The sequence below is a fragment of the Erythrolamprus reginae genome, chromosome 1 (genome assembly GCF_031021105.1).
Source record: "Erythrolamprus reginae isolate rEryReg1 chromosome 1, rEryReg1.hap1, whole genome shotgun sequence".
Classification (NCBI taxonomy): domain Eukaryota; kingdom Metazoa; phylum Chordata; class Lepidosauria; order Squamata; family Dipsadidae; genus Erythrolamprus; species Erythrolamprus reginae.
Genome location: NC_091950.1, coordinates 157,544,907 through 157,563,073, shown reverse-complemented (window position 1 = coordinate 157,563,073; position 18,167 = coordinate 157,544,907). Strand labels below are relative to the sequence as shown.

The 18,167-nt window shown below is 39.2% G+C and overlaps 1 protein-coding gene across 4 annotated transcripts in view; it reads right to left on the bottom strand.

Moving 5' to 3' along the window:
• SLC15A2 (solute carrier family 15 member 2) overlaps nt 1-18,167 on the bottom strand; it is a 112,423-nt gene that overhangs the window by 12,339 nt on the left and 81,917 nt on the right. For 3 of the 4 annotated variants that reach the window (XM_070730255.1, XM_070730260.1, XM_070730248.1), the window contains 4 exons: nt 17,577-17,623; nt 9,600-9,710; nt 4,495-4,591; nt 43-189 (listed from right to left, as the gene is read on the bottom strand). In XM_070730255.1, the coding sequence (XP_070586356.1) occupies nt 43-189; nt 4,495-4,591; nt 9,600-9,710; nt 17,577-17,623 (402 nt within the window). Of the gene's footprint in view, nt 1-42; nt 190-4,494; nt 4,592-9,599; nt 9,711-17,576; nt 17,624-18,167 lie in introns of those variants that run through there. The other variant, XM_070730266.1, reaches the window with a different exon arrangement.

Genomic DNA, 18,167 nt, shown 5'->3' with positions numbered 1-18,167 from the left:
TATTCAGGATGTCTTCCTTGTATGAAGTCCTAAGCACAGTACCTGGGAGTAAGAAAAAGCAAGTCCTGTAATGGAGAACATCACTTCCCCAGCTGATATTAATAGATACTGTGGAATCTGCCATAAAATATGGACATTGTTAGCTGGAATATCTTCTATCTTCCATGCATGGAGTGTCTCTGCAGAACTCTGTTTGGGAGGAAAAATAGACATGTTGGTGATGGATTAGCCAGTCCAAGTTAATGCAAAAGTTAGAATATAATGGGGAAAAGCTTTCATTCTTGAAATTATAGCAGGGCTGTCCTCTTGGGCCCATTGAAGAATTATGAACTTACTGATTGGACTGAAATAAAGTCATTATTTCAAATGTCAAAAAAAGCATTAGCAAACTCCATCCTTACTGGCAAGATATGGCAGTGTTTATGAGATATCCTTAATCACCATATAGGAAGAGACAACAAGGTTTCTCTTAAAAACTAAAAGGGGTGAACAGTAATTACATTATTCATTGGGCTGTGGAAAAATGTCAGGAATCCTTTCCAAAAATATTTGGAGTTGACAAAAAGATTGGTCATTCAAAGTAACACTCCTAATCATTTACATTCTATGGGTTATCCCAGCTGTTACACCAATATGCATCATTCTGCTTCCTTGTGCATATACCTCATAAAGTACAATAGAGTGCAATTAATTACAGCAGGCAGCTTTGGACAAAATCAGTGATTTTGTAAATGATAAGAATAGATATATAATGAAATGAAATATTACCAAGGGGAAATTAAAAATGGGCCAAAATGGATGGCATCAGTGGCAGTGTTCTACCATCCTGAGATGTTCTAATTAACTCTTGGTTAATCACAATATTGTAATCTAGATTCTCCTTTCCCCTGGGTGTAATGCACATAGCTTTACAAAAATTAAGATGCACTTACTTAAAAGTTCTGAAATTTTTGCTCAATCCAAAATATGATTATTTGCAAGAAAAGGTTGTTTCAATATCTAACACAAATAGTTACTATGAATAAATAATGAACGCACCAGAATGGGATATGTTTTCTCTCAGATGTTGTCCTATTATCCTTTATCATTGATAGAAGTTAGAATCCAACAACATTTTATAGGTCACATGTGTATAATATGTGTGTTCACATTGCAGCTTCTGTAAAGTATTAGAAACCTAATGCCCAACAAGGGAACAATTTCTGTATGAAATATCTAATTTTTGCAATTTGAGAGATCTATTTCTCTATATGAAAGACAAAGCTTTTAGAGCTTTAGAGCTTAGGGGAAATAAAAGTGAGTGATTTGAGTTTATTGGAGAAGGTGTTGTGTATAGAAAGTGTATAGAGAAATATTTCTCCCTCTTGCATAGTACTAGCTTTCAGAAACCTGAAGTGAAATTGATTGACATGAGAATCCAGCCAGTCAAAAAATATGTCTTCACTCAATTGATGCCCCAAGTCTGTATTGATCGTCATTTGGCTTAGGTTTCTTTAGTTGATTCAATAATGTTTCCTTGATTCTTTTGTTAGAGGCAAAATTCTACTGATCCCCAAGGTCATTTTTCAAAGAAAAGATAGCCTTCATGTCAAAAGTTCTCTTGAATCCATCGTCATTTGGCTTAGGTTTCTTCAGTTGATTCAATAATGTTTCCTTGATTCTTTAGTTACAGACAAAATTCTATTGAACCCCAAGGTCATTTTTCAAAATAGAGATAGTCTTCCTGTCAAGAGTTTTCTTGAATCCATAATTTCAAGACTTTCTTTTAAAATTTTGATTAATTTCAATAGAAAGTTAATCAATGGCTTTACTTAGGCATCTAACAATAGGCTACCAACAATAGGCTATCTAAATAACAGTAGCTTCTTCTTCTTGCCGTATCTGTCATCACACATTGGCGGTCCTGTTGGTGGTCCTATTTTCATCAACAGCCACATGAAAAAGTGATGCTGAGTTTTGTCCAAACCAGTCCCTTAGATTTTGAAGTCATGATGTTCTTCTGTCTGAAGCTCTTTTCCTTCAATCTTTCCCTTGAAGATTAAATGAAGTATGCCATATTTTTCCAGGTGTCACATGTTCAAAAAATTCTAACAATTGCTCTTTAATGGTTTTTATTATTTGCCTTGGATTTCCCAGGCAGCTTATTACTTCCTTGTTTCTGATTTTGTCAACCTAGCTTATACATAGCAGCCACTTGTAAATCTGCATTTCAAATGCTTCTAGTCTCTTCAAGTGGCTTTCGGTCAGAAACCAACTCTCTATTCCATAGAGTAGGATAGAAAAGATGTAACACCTGACAATCCTGATTTTCAAACTTAGGCTTATGTCATGGCTGCAGAATATCCTTTTCAACAGGATCCTTTCAACTTTTTCTAGTGGCATTCCTTCCAAAGGTATCAGTGGTAAATTAATGGGTTGTTTGCTGACGACCATGATTTTGGTTTTTGAGCCATATTTTTTTGAGGTGTCAAGACATATTTTTTAGATATTTCTGTGCCGCTGTTGATGAGAAGCTGAAGGTCTTCATACTTACTGGCAAATAGAACTGTATCATCAGCATATCTTAAATTTATTTAAACCGGTTATTTTGATGTCAGTATCAATATATTTCCAGTGCTTTGTTGAAGATTGACTCAGAGTAGATATTGAACAACAGCAGGGACAGAATACATTCTGTTTGACCCCTCTTTGTATTTTTGTATCATCTGAGTATTTTTGCCCTAGTCTCACATTTGCTACCTGATGTAAATATAAATTCTTTATGATTTGGATGACTTTGTCATCCAGTCCCACTTGTTTAAGGATTTGTAATAGTTTGCTATGTCTTATTTTATCAAATGCTTTTTCAAAGTCAATGAAGCACATGTAAACGCTGTGATTGACACCTCTACAATGCTGTACAAGAACTTGAGTGCTGAGTAGCAATAGCACTTAGACTTATATACTGCTCCACAGTGCTTTATAGCCCTCTTTAAGTGGTTTACAGAGTCCACATATTGCCACCAACAATCTGGGTCCTCATTTTACTGACCTCAGAAGGATGGAAGGCTGAGTTAGAATCAAACTCCTGGAAATGAGCAGTGAGTTAGCCTGCAATATTGTATTCTAACCATGACCACCCATCAGCAGAAGTAGTCTGTGGTACTGCATTCTAACTACTACTGCCACCAGGGGCCATGTATCACAGTAGTTAGAATGCACTTTTCTATCCTGCTCATTGTGCTTCAATCCTGCATCTGTAGTCTTCCTATAGAATGTCAGATTACCTAGTCTTATACGTACATGGTTTTGGTGGTTGCTTCTGTTTATTTATTGAAATAAAAGGTTCTGTTTGCCAAACCTCAACAGTAAATTTTATCAATAATGAGTAAGTGCTCAAATAAATCTTCAGGGCTGATTTTCAACTTAGAAGATGAGATTGGCCAGGCTTGACTTCTCTTCTGAGAAGTTGGAAGAAGTTGGAGGACAAATAATAAGGCATCAAATATTTAGGGGGGAAAATAGAGACAGAGGACAATCTTTGTCAGGCCCATAAGAGTTCTAGGAGGAAGTGTAATTTTTACCAGACAGCCTTTGCTCATATTTCCATTCATCTGTTCATCAAGCTGTTTATTTTTCCATGAACTGATAGGTTTGTAACTCAATCTAATGCATATTTATTCAGAAAATAATCCTCCTGTGCTATACTCAGTGGGTTTTGATCCCAGTTAGACAAAGGATCATAACCCGAGTATGCCATTCTTTTTTCTCATCCACATATTTTAATTCAATCAACAAAGCAACCAAAGGAATAAAAATGAATACCTTCCCTATTAATGGCAGGCTAAGTTTAGGCGTAATGCGAATAAATTGATATTTTTCATGGTTGCTGCCAAGTTTGGAATGCCCTGGTCAAGCTATCATCCATGCCTTCCCAATGCTTGCTCTGGGACCCATCCATTTGACCTTACAATGACGCAGCACAAGAGGCAGAAATTGTCAGACATCCAATGGTGAAAACAAAAAATGAGGGCAAAGCAATGTGGTAATGAATGTTATCTGAATTTTCTCAGAATATTCTGAACACAATAGGAGTGCTTGTTGTGATTTCTCTTGAGAATGTTGAGCCATAAAATCAAATATTTAAAACAATCAGCCTGGAGCCAATGAATCTATACATTTGTTTGTCTATGTCAGATAATCATACTCAATTTACATTTGATGTATTATCAAGAAAATGTGCTTATAATTTTATCCAAACTTTTACTGACAACAGCAGGAGAATTATATGTATGTGGCCTCTCCTGTTCTTATTTCTGTGGGACTTAAAAGTTCCTAACTTTTGATATATCAATTGTTGTATTTGGATAAAAATCTTTGGATAATGTTTGTAATGTTTGCACCCTAATTTTATCCCTATGTTTTTGGGGGGAGAAAACAAAATAGATTTATTTCAGTAGCTGACTCAATAGAAATAGAAATAGAAAAAGCATATCTATTCAAAAGATAACTTACTTGTGTTAGGACAACTGTGTACGAAGCTCCAAAATCTAGAAGGTCAAGCTTTAAGGCAGATACTTCTGATCTCATTTGGAATTTTGCATTGTTGTACCTAATATAGAAAAGAAAACAGTAGTTTCTGGTTAGCTTCTCCTAGGCAGAGCCATTAAAAATACCTTTAAGCTGATCAGGAACAATGAATAATTGGGGACATGTTTTCAGGCTATATTAAGTATTTACACGGTTTCTTAGGAACCAGGTTATCGATCAGAATCTATTTTACACTGTATTCTAAATTGCCATTATTGCTTAATTATTTGTTTCATGGTATTCTGGTGACATAAAATCCTCTATTTTCTAGTGTTATTCCATCTCACTAGCCAGTGTACATATTTTTTGGGACCGAAGGAAATTTTAATTCACTTTGGAAAAGTAACAGAATGTTCTGCCAGCGTGTCTCAACCACCCATAATTACAGGGTAATTAGTCCAGGAAGACACACACCACACAATAAAAGGAAAACCCAAAAGTTTTTATAAACAGAAAAACAGAAACAGCTCCCTTTTTAAATGTCAAAGGGATTTTCTGGTACACACAAGGCACAGGTTAAATGCAGTCCAATTGCTCACCCAATAACTGGGAAATTGAGTCCAATTCTAAAGTCCAGAGAGTCCACACACACAATCCTGAACAGCAAAAACCACGATCTTGACAAAACAATGAATCAGATAAACTGCCATGAGGCTAAAACACCAGGCTGCACTTTTATCTGTAGCACTAATTACAGCAGCCCCACCCAACCACAAGTGGCCTCATTTTCTCTTGTAATAATCCTTCAGTTGTTGTCTACTATGCATCACTCTACGCATGCGTGGATGTGTCAGTAATTCTTGTTCAGAATCCAGGGATGATACAGATGACTGATCTCCTCCTGGGCTGTCTGCCAAACTCCCCTCTTCCCTGTCACTCACGCTTCCTTGGTCAGAGGAGACTTCATCGTCAGATTCTACTGGGAGCAAAACAGGCCTACGACATGTGGATGTCTCCCCCACCTCCACCTCCACATTGCTTGGGGCAGGAGCTGGGCCAGAGCTAACCACAACAGGTAGGTACATCAGATACATATTCTCTCAAAAAAAGGAAGAGAATTTAGTTAATTGTTTTGCAGGGAAGTGATCCTATGTTCAGTTAGAGATCTTTTTTGGTTAGCAGACCTAAATGGAGAACAGTGATAAATGACACTGGGCAATAATTTTGAAGGATAATTGTAGCCTCCACTGTTATAATTTTGTTTAACAAACATCTGTGCATCTCTCCTAATGCTTCTCCCAACACAATCTCTCTTGTTTTCCCTTTTCAGATATAAAATGGTTATAATGACAAACATAATCAGCTAGAAAATCTAGTCCTGTATCTTCCTGCAAAGAATCAAATACTCTATATCAGTGATGGCAAACTTTTTTAGTTTGTGTGCCAACAGGGGGGGAATGTGGGGTGTGTACACATGCCAACACCCATAATTCCATACTCCCTGCACATGCGTATGTGACCCACCCACCCCTGTTCCCAGCATGTGATGGTAGACCCATTTTTTGCTCTCCCTAAGCTTCAGAGGCTTTTTACGAGCCTGAGGAGGGTGAAAATGGCCTCCTCCCTGGGAGGCCCCCTAGAGGCCAGAAAGTGCCTGTTCCCCAACTTCAAAAGCTCTGGTCCTTGGGGAGAGCAAAAAATGGACCTTCCCCACCCCCTTCAGAGGGTGGAAACGATTGTCCCGGAGAGTCCCAAGGGCTCAAAAATCAGCTGGCCATGTGTGCATGCATGCCGGACTTTAGCTCACGTGCCTACTGATATGTTTCCACATGCCACTTGTGGTATGCATGCTATAGGTTCACTATCACTGCCCTATATCCTTTCCTGTACAGCCTAATATTTTATTTTAGTACAGTAAATTGTAGCATAAGGCCTCCCACCCCACAATCTTCATAATTTTCTTTACCACTTGTGAATGAAAGACTTAATTATGTAAAAGAGTTGACATATTTGGAGGAAATCATGTGGGGAAAAATGATTTTAAATGAGAGACATGAAGCTGCTTTTTTACTTGGAGGACAGAACATTTATCTAATACAGACAGTGTACCTGGACAGTGGTGACTTTCTAGAGATTATTTTGTATTATTGAATAATTGTTTTAAATGAATTTGCAGGGGGCTGAAATTATGAGGGTCTTTCCCTGGCCTTTCTAACCATGCTAAGAAACAGGTGTTCAAGATTTTGTTGCCTCTTCTCAAGAACCATTTTCCACTTACAAACCCGAGCCTCCAAAACTGTAACTGGAAAAGGCAGGTAGAAGCCTCCGTGGGGCCTCTCTAGGAATCTCCTGGGAGGAAACGGGGCCTCCACCCTCCCTGTGGTTTCCCCCAATTGGATGCATTATTTGCTTTTACATTGATTCTTATGGGGAAAATTGCTTCTTCTTTCAAACTTTTCTACTTAAGAACCTGGTCACGGAATTAATTAAGTTCGTAAGTAGAGGTATCACTGTATATATAGTTGCTCAGTGAGCTTCTGTGATTGAGGATGGACTTGAGCCTGGATGTCCTAATGGAAATTATAAGCCATAGGGTCCCTATGTATCTCACATGCCAGGATTATGGTGGGGGATACCAGGTAAAAATATCCTCCTGGAAGATAGATGGTAACTATCTATCTTGAGTAATAACTAGCAAGCAATTGCACTAAGTAGGAAAAAGGAGTCCATGTATAAAAGCAAGAGGACTTTAGGGAAATGCTGTTCGAGACCTCCCATTATCCATCCAATTATTTTAGCTTTATCCAGCATTTATCAAGGTCAATGCACAAGTAAAAAGAAGACTATTGCCTAGGTGGAGCAAGACCATCTATTAAATGTACAGATTCTTCCCATGACTTTCCCTAGAGTCTATCGCCATTCATTCATGAAGAGTTATAAAAGTGAGTCTGAATATAAGTAGATATAGTCAGACAGAACCAAAATAATATTTCTAGCGGGGAATCAAAATGGAGGACCCTAGGCAAATAAGCAAGGCTCACTGCTGTGTTTTCTTAGACATTTCACATAGGAGGAGTTCTGCTTCAACAGTGACACACTCCTGCAAACAAAGAGATGCATTCATATTTATACATTTCAGAAGGAAATAATGCATGCATTAGTAGTAAAATAATAGATCTCAGGTTACTTCCTGTCTTTCTGTTATCTACAAAGAACAATGGCCTTAGTTAGGGGAAAAAATAATTTGCATATAAGGATGCAATGGGAATGTTCTAATTAAACAAATACAAAGGACTGTATTTCTATAAGCTAGACTTTGCAGGGCCACATTCTTTTTGTCTTAACTGTTCCATTTATCTGAAAATTGATCTCCCCCCGCCCCACTAGCATGAATAGGCAACCTTTGGCTTCATGCAGGCCTTGGGTGAATTTAAAATCTTTCCGTGAGCAATTAGATTTGTAGTAAGAACTATCTGTCCCTTTCCTACAGCCCGATGTTTGGGATACAGAGAAAAGGAAAGAAGGATATCAGAAATTGTCAGCTCTTTTTCAGACAAGAAACTAGAACCATGATTACTAATACCCCCTTGATAGTAAGGTTATAGTAACAGAATCAGTGATGGGTTCCTACCAGTACACTAGGAGACTCCGTTATGGTAGCAGCTGCCAGATTGCACAATTTATGCGTGACTGCTCCGGTGCCATCTTTGCAGTGCCATCTTTTTTTCCTGAAATGTTGGACCTTTTTTGCTTCCTGCACATGCGCAGGACCAAAATCTCACAAGGGGATGATTGCGCATGTGAAATTTCAGCAATTTTGCAAGGAAGCAAAAAATTGCTAACGTTATGCATGCGTGAGATTTTGGCACATTTTTGCTTCCTGCGCATGTGTGCACATGCCCACCCGAATCAAGAGGATGTGCATACAACGCACTGGTATGTGGGTAAGTGCAACTCACCACTGAACAGAATCTTACAAGCCTGAAAGACCCTTTTCTCTCCTGTGCCTTTACTTTCCAGACAACTACCGGTAAGTAATGTTCTTCACCTCCACCCCTCCCTTGGATTCATTTCCTTTGGATTTCATTTCTCAGATTGATATCAAGAGTGCGGATCTTCCTCCAGTTCCCCAAGGTTATTCTCACATTACAGAAATGGAATGATTATTTCCCACAAACTTTCCCTTTGCTTGAATTGTGCTTCCAAGAAAGAGCTCTTAAATCTCCATTGCTGTTATGCATTAATCGAAGTCCAAGATACAATACCAGTCAGAAAGTAGAACTTGTATTAGAGTTGGGGAAAATTCGTAGGAATTTACTTAGAATTCCGCTATCAAGTCCCATGTTACAGGGCGTGAACAAGGAAGCAAGAAACACACGGATTTGAATAAGGAATTTTAGTACAAGGATTAAGGCTAAGCTATAAACCCTCAGCCCCCTTAGAGAGTTCAGTAAGGCACCAATCTCTGAACCATAGTTCCCTCTAAGCTGAGCAGTGAGCAATCGCTCACTTAAAAATCATCATCAACTCAGAGTTTTCCAAACCTGCCCAGAAGCCAAGAGGGAAAGAGTGAGAGGGAAGGAGAGAGAGAGGAAGAGAGGAAGAGAGAAAAACAGATAGGGAAAAGAAAGGAAGGAAAAGAGAAAGAAAAAGAATGGGAGTAAGGAAGAGAGAAAGAAAATCAAAATCTAGTTTGAAACTAGCTCAAGTATTTAAGTGGCATTTTGATATTGATAGAGTTGCCCTATTATGAGCTCACTGTTATAGACACACAGTACAGTATTTTATTTTGAAATTCTCTGAGGCAAAACAGAGTGGGTTTTTTATTTGTTTGTTTGTTTGTTTGTTTATTTATTATTTCTGTGCCGCTCAGTCCCGAAGGGACTGCCGCTCAGACACTATACTTTTCCGCCCACCCCCCAAAAAAATTAGAGGGAACACTGCTCTGAACATTTTGAATCTCCTTTTTTCAGACTTTTTGTAGCCTGGACTAAGCTGCTATTTATGATCTTCTCCCTTTCATTGCTTTCAATGCCAATACTGTAATTTATCCTATTTATTTCTTATTTCTCAGAAATGGTCACACTCACCTTCCCCTTGGCAGGATCCTGTAATCTGAAACACCATAACTTTTGTTAACAGTGGTGAACTCCTCCTCACCAAGAGTGATGCTGACATCCCATTCCAAGGTATTAATGAACCTGTAAATGAATGAATGAATGAATGAATGAAATGAATAAGAGAAAGAGAAGACTAAACATGATTCTCCTTTATGATTTTTCTCTAATCATTATGTAATTATTCTTTCTCAATTGTTAAATCAACATTCACTCTGTTAGAACTGAGTTCCATTCTCCTGATTTTAAGGGTTCCACACAACACCAGAAGACTCAATTGTGATTTTTAAAAAAACACCACTCAAGATTCTTCTGCGGGGGGGGGGGGGCATGAATGAAAGATTAATCAATACACTAAGAACTCATAACTACTCAACCTCTTGACAGAATTGGCAAAGTTGACAGATTTTGCTGAAATGAATAAATTAAATTCTTGGATTAGAAAAGAGACATTATCTTCATTTATTGGTGACTCGAAGCTCTGTGGACTTTTTGTGTAAAAATGGGAAAAATAACCTTGTGATATATAGTTTTGATGATTAGACATAATAGATTATAGAAAGAAGACTAATTGGAGGTAACTTTGGAAAGAGGTCAAAATATATCCATACTTTGCTGAGAAGAATATCATAAACTACTCTTTTATTTTGTTTTATTTTCTATTTTTCCTCAACTTTTTTTTCTATTCTTGCACTTTTTGCTTTTTTTTACTTCTTTCTTTTTATTCTTTCACCCTTACTATTAGTTTTTCTTAGCTTTTATTTTCTTGTTGAAAATATTAAATAAAAATTGTCTGTCTATCTATCATCTATCTATCTATCTATCTATCTATCTATCTATCTATCTATCTATCTATCTATATTAGATTTGTTATAAACTGTTTTTATTGTGTTGTGAACTGCCCCGAGTCTACAGAAAGGGGCGGCATACAAATCTAATTAATAATAATAATAATAATAATAATAATAATAATAATAATATTTCTGAAGAAATTTGAAAAATCTAGCCATTGAGAAGAGTCAGGAAAAAAAGAGAGTTCCTGAATAATATATATATATATATTTATTTATTTATTCATTAATTCATTCATTCATTCATTCATTCATTTACTTATTTATTTATTTATTTATTAGATTTGTCTGCTGCCCCTCTCCACAAAACGTAAACAGCATGCATACCAGCAAAGTATCCAATCAGGAGAAAGAAATGACTGTGTTCATGCAATATAAAAACACAAGTGTAAAAAGGTGTTGTCTCTATGGAACCTTTGGCAGGAAGCACTTTCCATATTGAGAATGGGAAGGGAAGATCATCTGAAATATGGATTTGCATATGACTAGGAATATCTTTTCTTCAGCAGCTCATCTTATGTCACCTCAAATCTCTATAAGGATGGGCTCTGGTAGATGGAACAGTACATGGGCAATAGAGAAAGAACAGGCAATTTATTTATTCATTTATTTTATTATATTATATTTATAGCGTGCCCTTCTCCTCATGGACTGGGAGAGGCCCAATTGCATTTAATTTTCTGATATATGTCCTTCATTAAGTGTGAGAATCCCTCCAAATAACTCCCTATACTGGAAGACTAGAAGTTTAATAATAATTGAAACAAAAATAAATACAGCTAATCCTTAACTTATAACAGTTCACATACCGAGTGTTCAAAGTTACAGGGGCACTGAAATATGATTGTTTTTTATAGTTATGACTTTTGCAGCATCCCCATGGTCATGTGATCAAAATTCAAACGCTTGGCAACGGGTTCATTTTTATGATCATTGCTGTGACCCAAAGTCATGTGATCATTCTTTGCGACCGCCTTATAAGCAAAGTCAATGGGGAAGCCAGGTTACTAACTTATTAACTGCAGTGAGTCACAATTCAAAGTGTTGGTTATGACCTATAAAGCCCTACATGGCATCGGACCAGGGTATCTGCGAGACCGCCTTCTGCTGCACGAATCCCAGCGACCGGTTAGGTCCCACAGAGTTGGCCTTCTCCGGGTCCCGTTGACTAAACAATGTCGTCTCGCAGGACCCAGGGGAAGAGCCTTCTCTGTGGTGGCTTGACCCTCTGGAACCAGCTCCCACCAGAGATTAGGATTGACCCCACCCTCCTTGCCTTTCGTAACAATGTCGTCTGGCGGGACCCAGCGGAAGAGCCTTCTCTGTGGTAAACTCCTTAAAACCCACCTCTGCTGTCAGGCATGGGGGAATTGAAACATCTCCCCCTTGCCCATGTAGTTTTGGTGTATGATTGATTGTGTGCTTGTTTTTTATATATTGGGGTTTGTTTTTTGGACTTTTTAACCTAAAACTGTAATTTAGATTGCTAAATATTAGATTTGTTACTATGTACTGTTTTTACCATTGTTGTGAGCCGCCCCGAGTCTGTAGAGAGGGGTGGCATATAAATCCAATAAATCTAATCTAATCTAATCTAATCTAATCTAACTATGGCAAGAAAAGTAGTAAAAGGTGGCAAAACCCATTTAACAAATGTCTTACTTAATATCAGAAATTTTGGACTCAATTGTGGTGGTAAGTTAAGGACTACCTGTAATGAAAGTATAACTCTAAGCCCTAAGCAGCTAATTCCTTTAAGTTTAGTTTTTTGGGGGGAAAGGATTCCTATTAGTTCTGACTTATATTTTGCAGTAATACACGCACTTGGTAAAGTAACTTTCCCAAAATTATTGTCCTCCAGACAATATGCATTTGGGCTTCACATTCTGTAATTCCCCATCCAGTATGGCCAATGGATTATCAAACTTGAAACCCAACATATTGAGACAGCACAGCATGGAGAAGGCATGACAGAGATGCAATTAAATGATTTTGGTGCACTGACAGGCCATCAAAGTGCTCCAGCGTAATGCTCAGCCAATTCCCATGATGTCTGAGCAGAGAGAGGCTGCCCGAAAATTCTGCTTATGTCAGATTCCTTTCCAGTTTATAGGTTTTATTCCTTTTGCCAATTAAAGGATCATATATATAGAGAGAGCAGACCTGGAAATAGAAGAGACCTCATAAATCAGATGTTGGTCAGTGTACGTTATAATGGAGCGATGAGTCATTTGCTGGCAGAATTGAATGAAATTTCTCATCGCCTCCTCTTATGGATTCCAAATCTCCAAAGTGGGGTTAAGTACAAAGGCCTCAACCTAGTTGTTGAACCTTGTGTAAAATGAAATTCTCCCCCCGCTTCTCCTTCCTTTTACAAGAAGAATGATGTTATCTTCTTTTTCCATATGAGTCAACAAACATCAGCAAATGGATAATGATCAACAGTGGGTTGCTCCCGGTTCATCCCAATTCTGCAAAACGGTAGCGGCAGTGGCAGGAGGCTCCGCCCACTCACCTGGGATGCTTCTGCACATGTGCAGAAGAGTTGTGTGTATACGCAAGCGTGCACAAACATGCAAACCGGTAGCATTGGCATTTAGGAACCCACTATTGGTAATGATAGCAAATTGTGTCTCTGCTCCTGCAAAAGGTATAGTTTTTCCTTTTGCAAATTAAACAAACAAACAAACAAACAAACAAAAAGGAACAGCTTAATGTCTTCTAATTGGAACTGCCCATTTCAGATATTGTTTTATTTTGTGGCACAGTGAAATCTCTGATAATCCCGACGTGGATGTTGGATTTTAGAATAACAATGTCAAGACTAACAATGGAAAGAAAATATGGATTAAGCAAGGTTGATGCATTTGTTTATTCAGACAATAGCTCCCTAAATCAATTTTGTTTTTTGAGATAGATAATTATACTTCAAGATTTAAAAAAAACCTGCTGGGTGTCTTATTACCCCCCCCCTTCTCTTTCTCCTCCACCAATCCCTGTTTGATCATATGTTATTTCCTTCCAGTTATTGTCTTCTCAATAATGTTAAACAAAAATGAATTGTGCAGAGAATCTCTAAATCTTTGGTATGCCCGGGAAATGCTTCTGGGAAGCCTTTTGTTGTCATTGGTCAAGGAAGGATCTTTGCTGATAACATTCTGATCCTGGAGAAAAACTGACTCTGGATCAGGGATGTCCAGCCTTGGCAACTTTAAGGCTTGTGGACTTCAACTCCCAGAATTCCCCAGCGAGCATGATCTTAAAGGTTAGGTTTAGGTTTAGGTTTATTGGATTTATATGCCGCCCCTCTCCGCAAACTCGGGGCGGCTCACAACAATAATAAAAAACAGTACAGTACACAATACCAAATCCAATGCCCACCCATCCAGTTCCAATTTAAATTAATAATCTCATAAAAAACAGTATATATAAAAAACAGGCACACAGTCAATCAATCAACAAAACAACATGGGCAAGGGGGAGGTGTTTTAGTTTCCCCATGCCTGACGGCAAAGGTGGGTCTTAAGGAGTTTACGAAAGGCAGGGAAGGTGGGGGCAATCCTAACCTCAGGGGGGAGCTGGTTCCAGAGGGTCGGGGCCCCCACAGAGAAGGCTCTTCCCCTGGGTCCCGCCAGACGACATTGTTTAGTCGACGGGACCCGGAGAAGGCCAACTCTGTGGGACCTAACCGGTCGCTGGGATTCGTGTGGCAGGAGGCGGTCCCAAAGATATTGTGAAGGTTGGATACCCTTGCTCTAGATCAGTGATAGAGAACCTATGGCATGGAAGCCACAGGTGGCACGGGGAGCCATATCTGTTGGCATGCGAGCCGTTGCCCTAGCTCAGCTCCAACGTGCATGTGTGTGCCGGCCAGCTGATTTTTGGCTTGCACAGAGGTTCTGAGAGGGCATTTTTGGCTTCCAGGGAGCCTCCAGGAGGATGGGGGAGGGTGTTTTTACCCTTCCCCAGCTCCAGGGAAGCCTTTGGAGCTTGGAGAGGGCGAAACACAAACCTACTGGGGCCACCAGAAGTTGGGAAACAGATCCTCCAGAGGGCCCCCGGGGGGAGGGGAAGCTGTTTTCACCCTCCCCAGGCATTGAATTATGGGTGTGGGCACTCGCGCATGCATGCTAGCACACGCACAAGTTCTTTCGGTACCCAAGGCAAAAAAGGTTCGCCATCACTGCTCTAGATCAAGGTTTCAAACTTACCTCGTCATGGCAGTATCACATGATGTATTGGGACTTTCCCCCCTTCACTAAATTGTGCATGGGTGTGACCCTCACATGAGGCATTGGGCCTGCGGGCCGGGAGTTTGACAGCCCTGCTCTAGATCTTTATAAAGTCTGATGGCAAAAATCTGTGAGCGGTTCTTAAACTCTGAGAATTGTCCTTTTTCTCTCTTCCACTGAAAAGGTAACACCACAAGCTGCTAGGATATTCTCCTTGGGAGGATACTATTGCAACAACTGAAGATAAATTTTCACATCATTGATTTGAGTTGCTGCCGTTATTTAAAACCTCAAAGGTTATCTTCTTCCCTTCATTAATTCTTTCCAAATCTAAGTCGACTGCACTAAAGTTGATCTGGTTAATCAGTTTAAAAGCAAAGCAGACGGCAGAGACAAATGAATTAATAAAAAAATCTTTATCAGCAATATGGAAAACTTGTCTCTTTTTCTTTTGGACTGGCATGTAAAGTGTATGATTTTGATAGGATAGGAGTTTTTAAAGTGGCCTTATAAATTCTTACTTTGTCTATTCAGTGGCAAAATTAGAGCTGGGGGTGGTAGAGTAAACTAGATATCACTTTTCAAAAGCCCCCCCCCCCCGAATGTTCTGCAACAAATTGAATACAATTTTATTGTGTGTTCATATTAGTGAATGAAAAAAAAGGCTGAGAGAAAAAGCATGGAAACTGCAGCAGCCCTTGGGTTCATAGCATCTTTCAAAACAAAAAACCAAAACCAAAATCAACTTATGAAAACTTATTTATCTATAACAAAGATGTAAGGCTGCTTTGTCGAATCTCTTCTCTAGAAGGCCTGAAATTATTCCAGAACTTTACAGGGAGTTTTTTCCCCAAAAAATAAAATAAAATAATTTTTTGAGAGAAAAGACTATTCTGGGGGGAGGGGAACCCTCAGCCTTATACCTTGTGCTGTGGGCAGTCATGGGCTCCTTCCCCCGTGGGGGGGGGGGACATCGTCCTGCCAGTGGAAATGACCCAGGAACAGCACAATCGATAGATTTTGGCCCAGGAATGGCACAACGAACAGATTCCTGGTGAAAATCACCGGGTTTTTGCTTCTGCGCATGCACAGAAGCAAAAATCCCAGCGAAAATAGCCAAAATCTCATGCTTGGCATGCATGTGTGTTGGGCCACCAAGGACTGTCCACTTAGTGCGGTAAGTGGCTGCCCAATACTGACCGTGGGTGTGGAGATAGAAATAAATACTTAGAGATAGCCAGCAGCTATCCTTTGGGTTCCAGCACGCGCATGTGTGCCGGCCAGCTTGCATCTTCTGGGTTCTGGTGTTCTGGTGTGTGCGCATGCATGCACACGCTCCAGTTTCAGCACTTGGTGCCAAAAAGATTAGTCACCATTGTATAAAAGCAGTTCATGTCTCTAAACACACTGGAGAAGCGTTTCTAATGCTCAGTTCTAAACTAGTTTTCATTAGGAAAGTTGGCACGACCATCTGTATTATTGTCTGGCTGAGACAGTATTCCTCAATTTGTTTTCTCCCAGAATACTTTAGATGGTGAACACTTTTGCTGCAGGTCAATTGGCTTCGAATTTCCCATCAGACCCCAATCAATACATGTATTTATACCACTTAGCTATTAAATCAACACCTAAGCCCTTTACAGATATAGAAGCTGCTATGATTGCATTGACATGCTGCAGGGATGTTTGAGAGATTGTTGCCCTGAATTGTTCATTGTATATGGCTACCTCTACTCAGAGCTGTTTCAAGCCATTCCTGGTGATCAGTTATAACCCTGTATTTCCTGCCCACGAAATATTATACTGCAGTGCTTAATAACTCTCACAATACTGGCTTGGCTGCTAAGATCTGCAGCATAGCAAGTTATAGATTCTTATTTGACCAATGGGTGAGCAGTGTGGTTGGGCAGTAGGAAAAGCAAGTAGGATGCTTGGCTGCATAGCTAGAGGTATAACAAGCAGGAAGAGGGAGATTGTGATCCCCTTATATAGAGCGCTGGTGAGACCACATTTGGAATACTGTGTTCAGTTCTGGAGACCTCACCTACGAAAAGATATTGACAAAATTGAACGGGTCCAAAGACGGGCTACAAGAATGGTAGAAGGTCTTAAGTATAAAACGTATCAGGAAAGACTTAATGAACTCAATCTGTATAGTCTGGAGGACAGAAGGAAAAGGGGGGACATGATCGAAACATTTAAATATGTTAAAGGGTTAAATAAGGTTCAGGAGGGAAGTGTTTTTAATAGGAAGGTGAACACAAGAACAAGGGGACACAATCTGAAGTTAGTTGGGGGAAAGATCAAAAGCAACGTGAGAAAATATTATTTCACTGAAAGAGTAGTAGATCCTTGGAACAAACTTCCAGCAGACGTGGTTGGTAAATCCACAGTAACTGAATTTAAACATGCCTGGGATGAACATATATCCATCCTAAGATAAAATACAGAAAATAGTATAAGGGCAGACTAGATGGACCATGAGGTCTTTTTCTGCCGTCAGACTTCTATGTTTCTATGTTTCTATTTTTCTATGTAACCATAGAAGGCCAATCTAGAAGGGCCATTCAACTAAGACATTGATCCAAACCTCTATTCAACATAAGAATCATATTAAACATTCCCAACAATTGAATGCCTAGCCTGAAGTTGAACAATGTAAGGATATTCTTTCCTTACTGTGCCAACTTGTTGTATGTTAGGCCAATGAATATAGCCATGACAAACAAAACTACGACCTTTTTTTTTAATCTCTTAAAGTGTACAGATGAAGCCCAATCTCTGGCTGAGAGAAGCTAATCATTTCTGGTAAACTGCAATGTTATATCTAAAATCCCCCCTCCCCAATATTCAAAGCCAGTCCACACCTCACCGCTGCCATTCCTTCTGATGGCTTTTTCTGCATGTCTTCAATCTAAAACCAAAGAGAGAGAAAATCAATATACAATTTCTGCCTACACAAAAGCTTCCTTAACTACCAAAGAATCCATAATGAAAAACATAAGTCCAGTATATGAACCTAGTAAACGGAGGGAGATGTTTTCAAGAAGCTTTATATCAAATGGTAAGTGGCTTGAACTCCTTTAGATAGAACCCTAAGATAGATCAAAGGCTGCCAGGCTCCTTAGTGCATGTAGCAACTGAGATGTTTTCCCCGTGTGCCTAAAATCCTCTACTTTCTGTTCTGTCTGGGTTCCCCCAGACCTCAACACCAACTGGAAAAAACAGCCAGACACTCTGGTAAAAGCCAAAAGTATTTTATAGCTGGAAAAAATAAACACAGAGGAAAACCTGTTCTTCCCAACAGACAGGCTATAATACTTTACAGCAGAGTCCTGATGTCCAGACAATACAGCAAGCTTCTTGCTGGCACACCCACCCCAAGGTTTCAGTAGTCAAAGGCACAAACCAGGATTCCAAGACGCCAAAGTTCACAGCCAGGTCCCAAGACTCTCAAA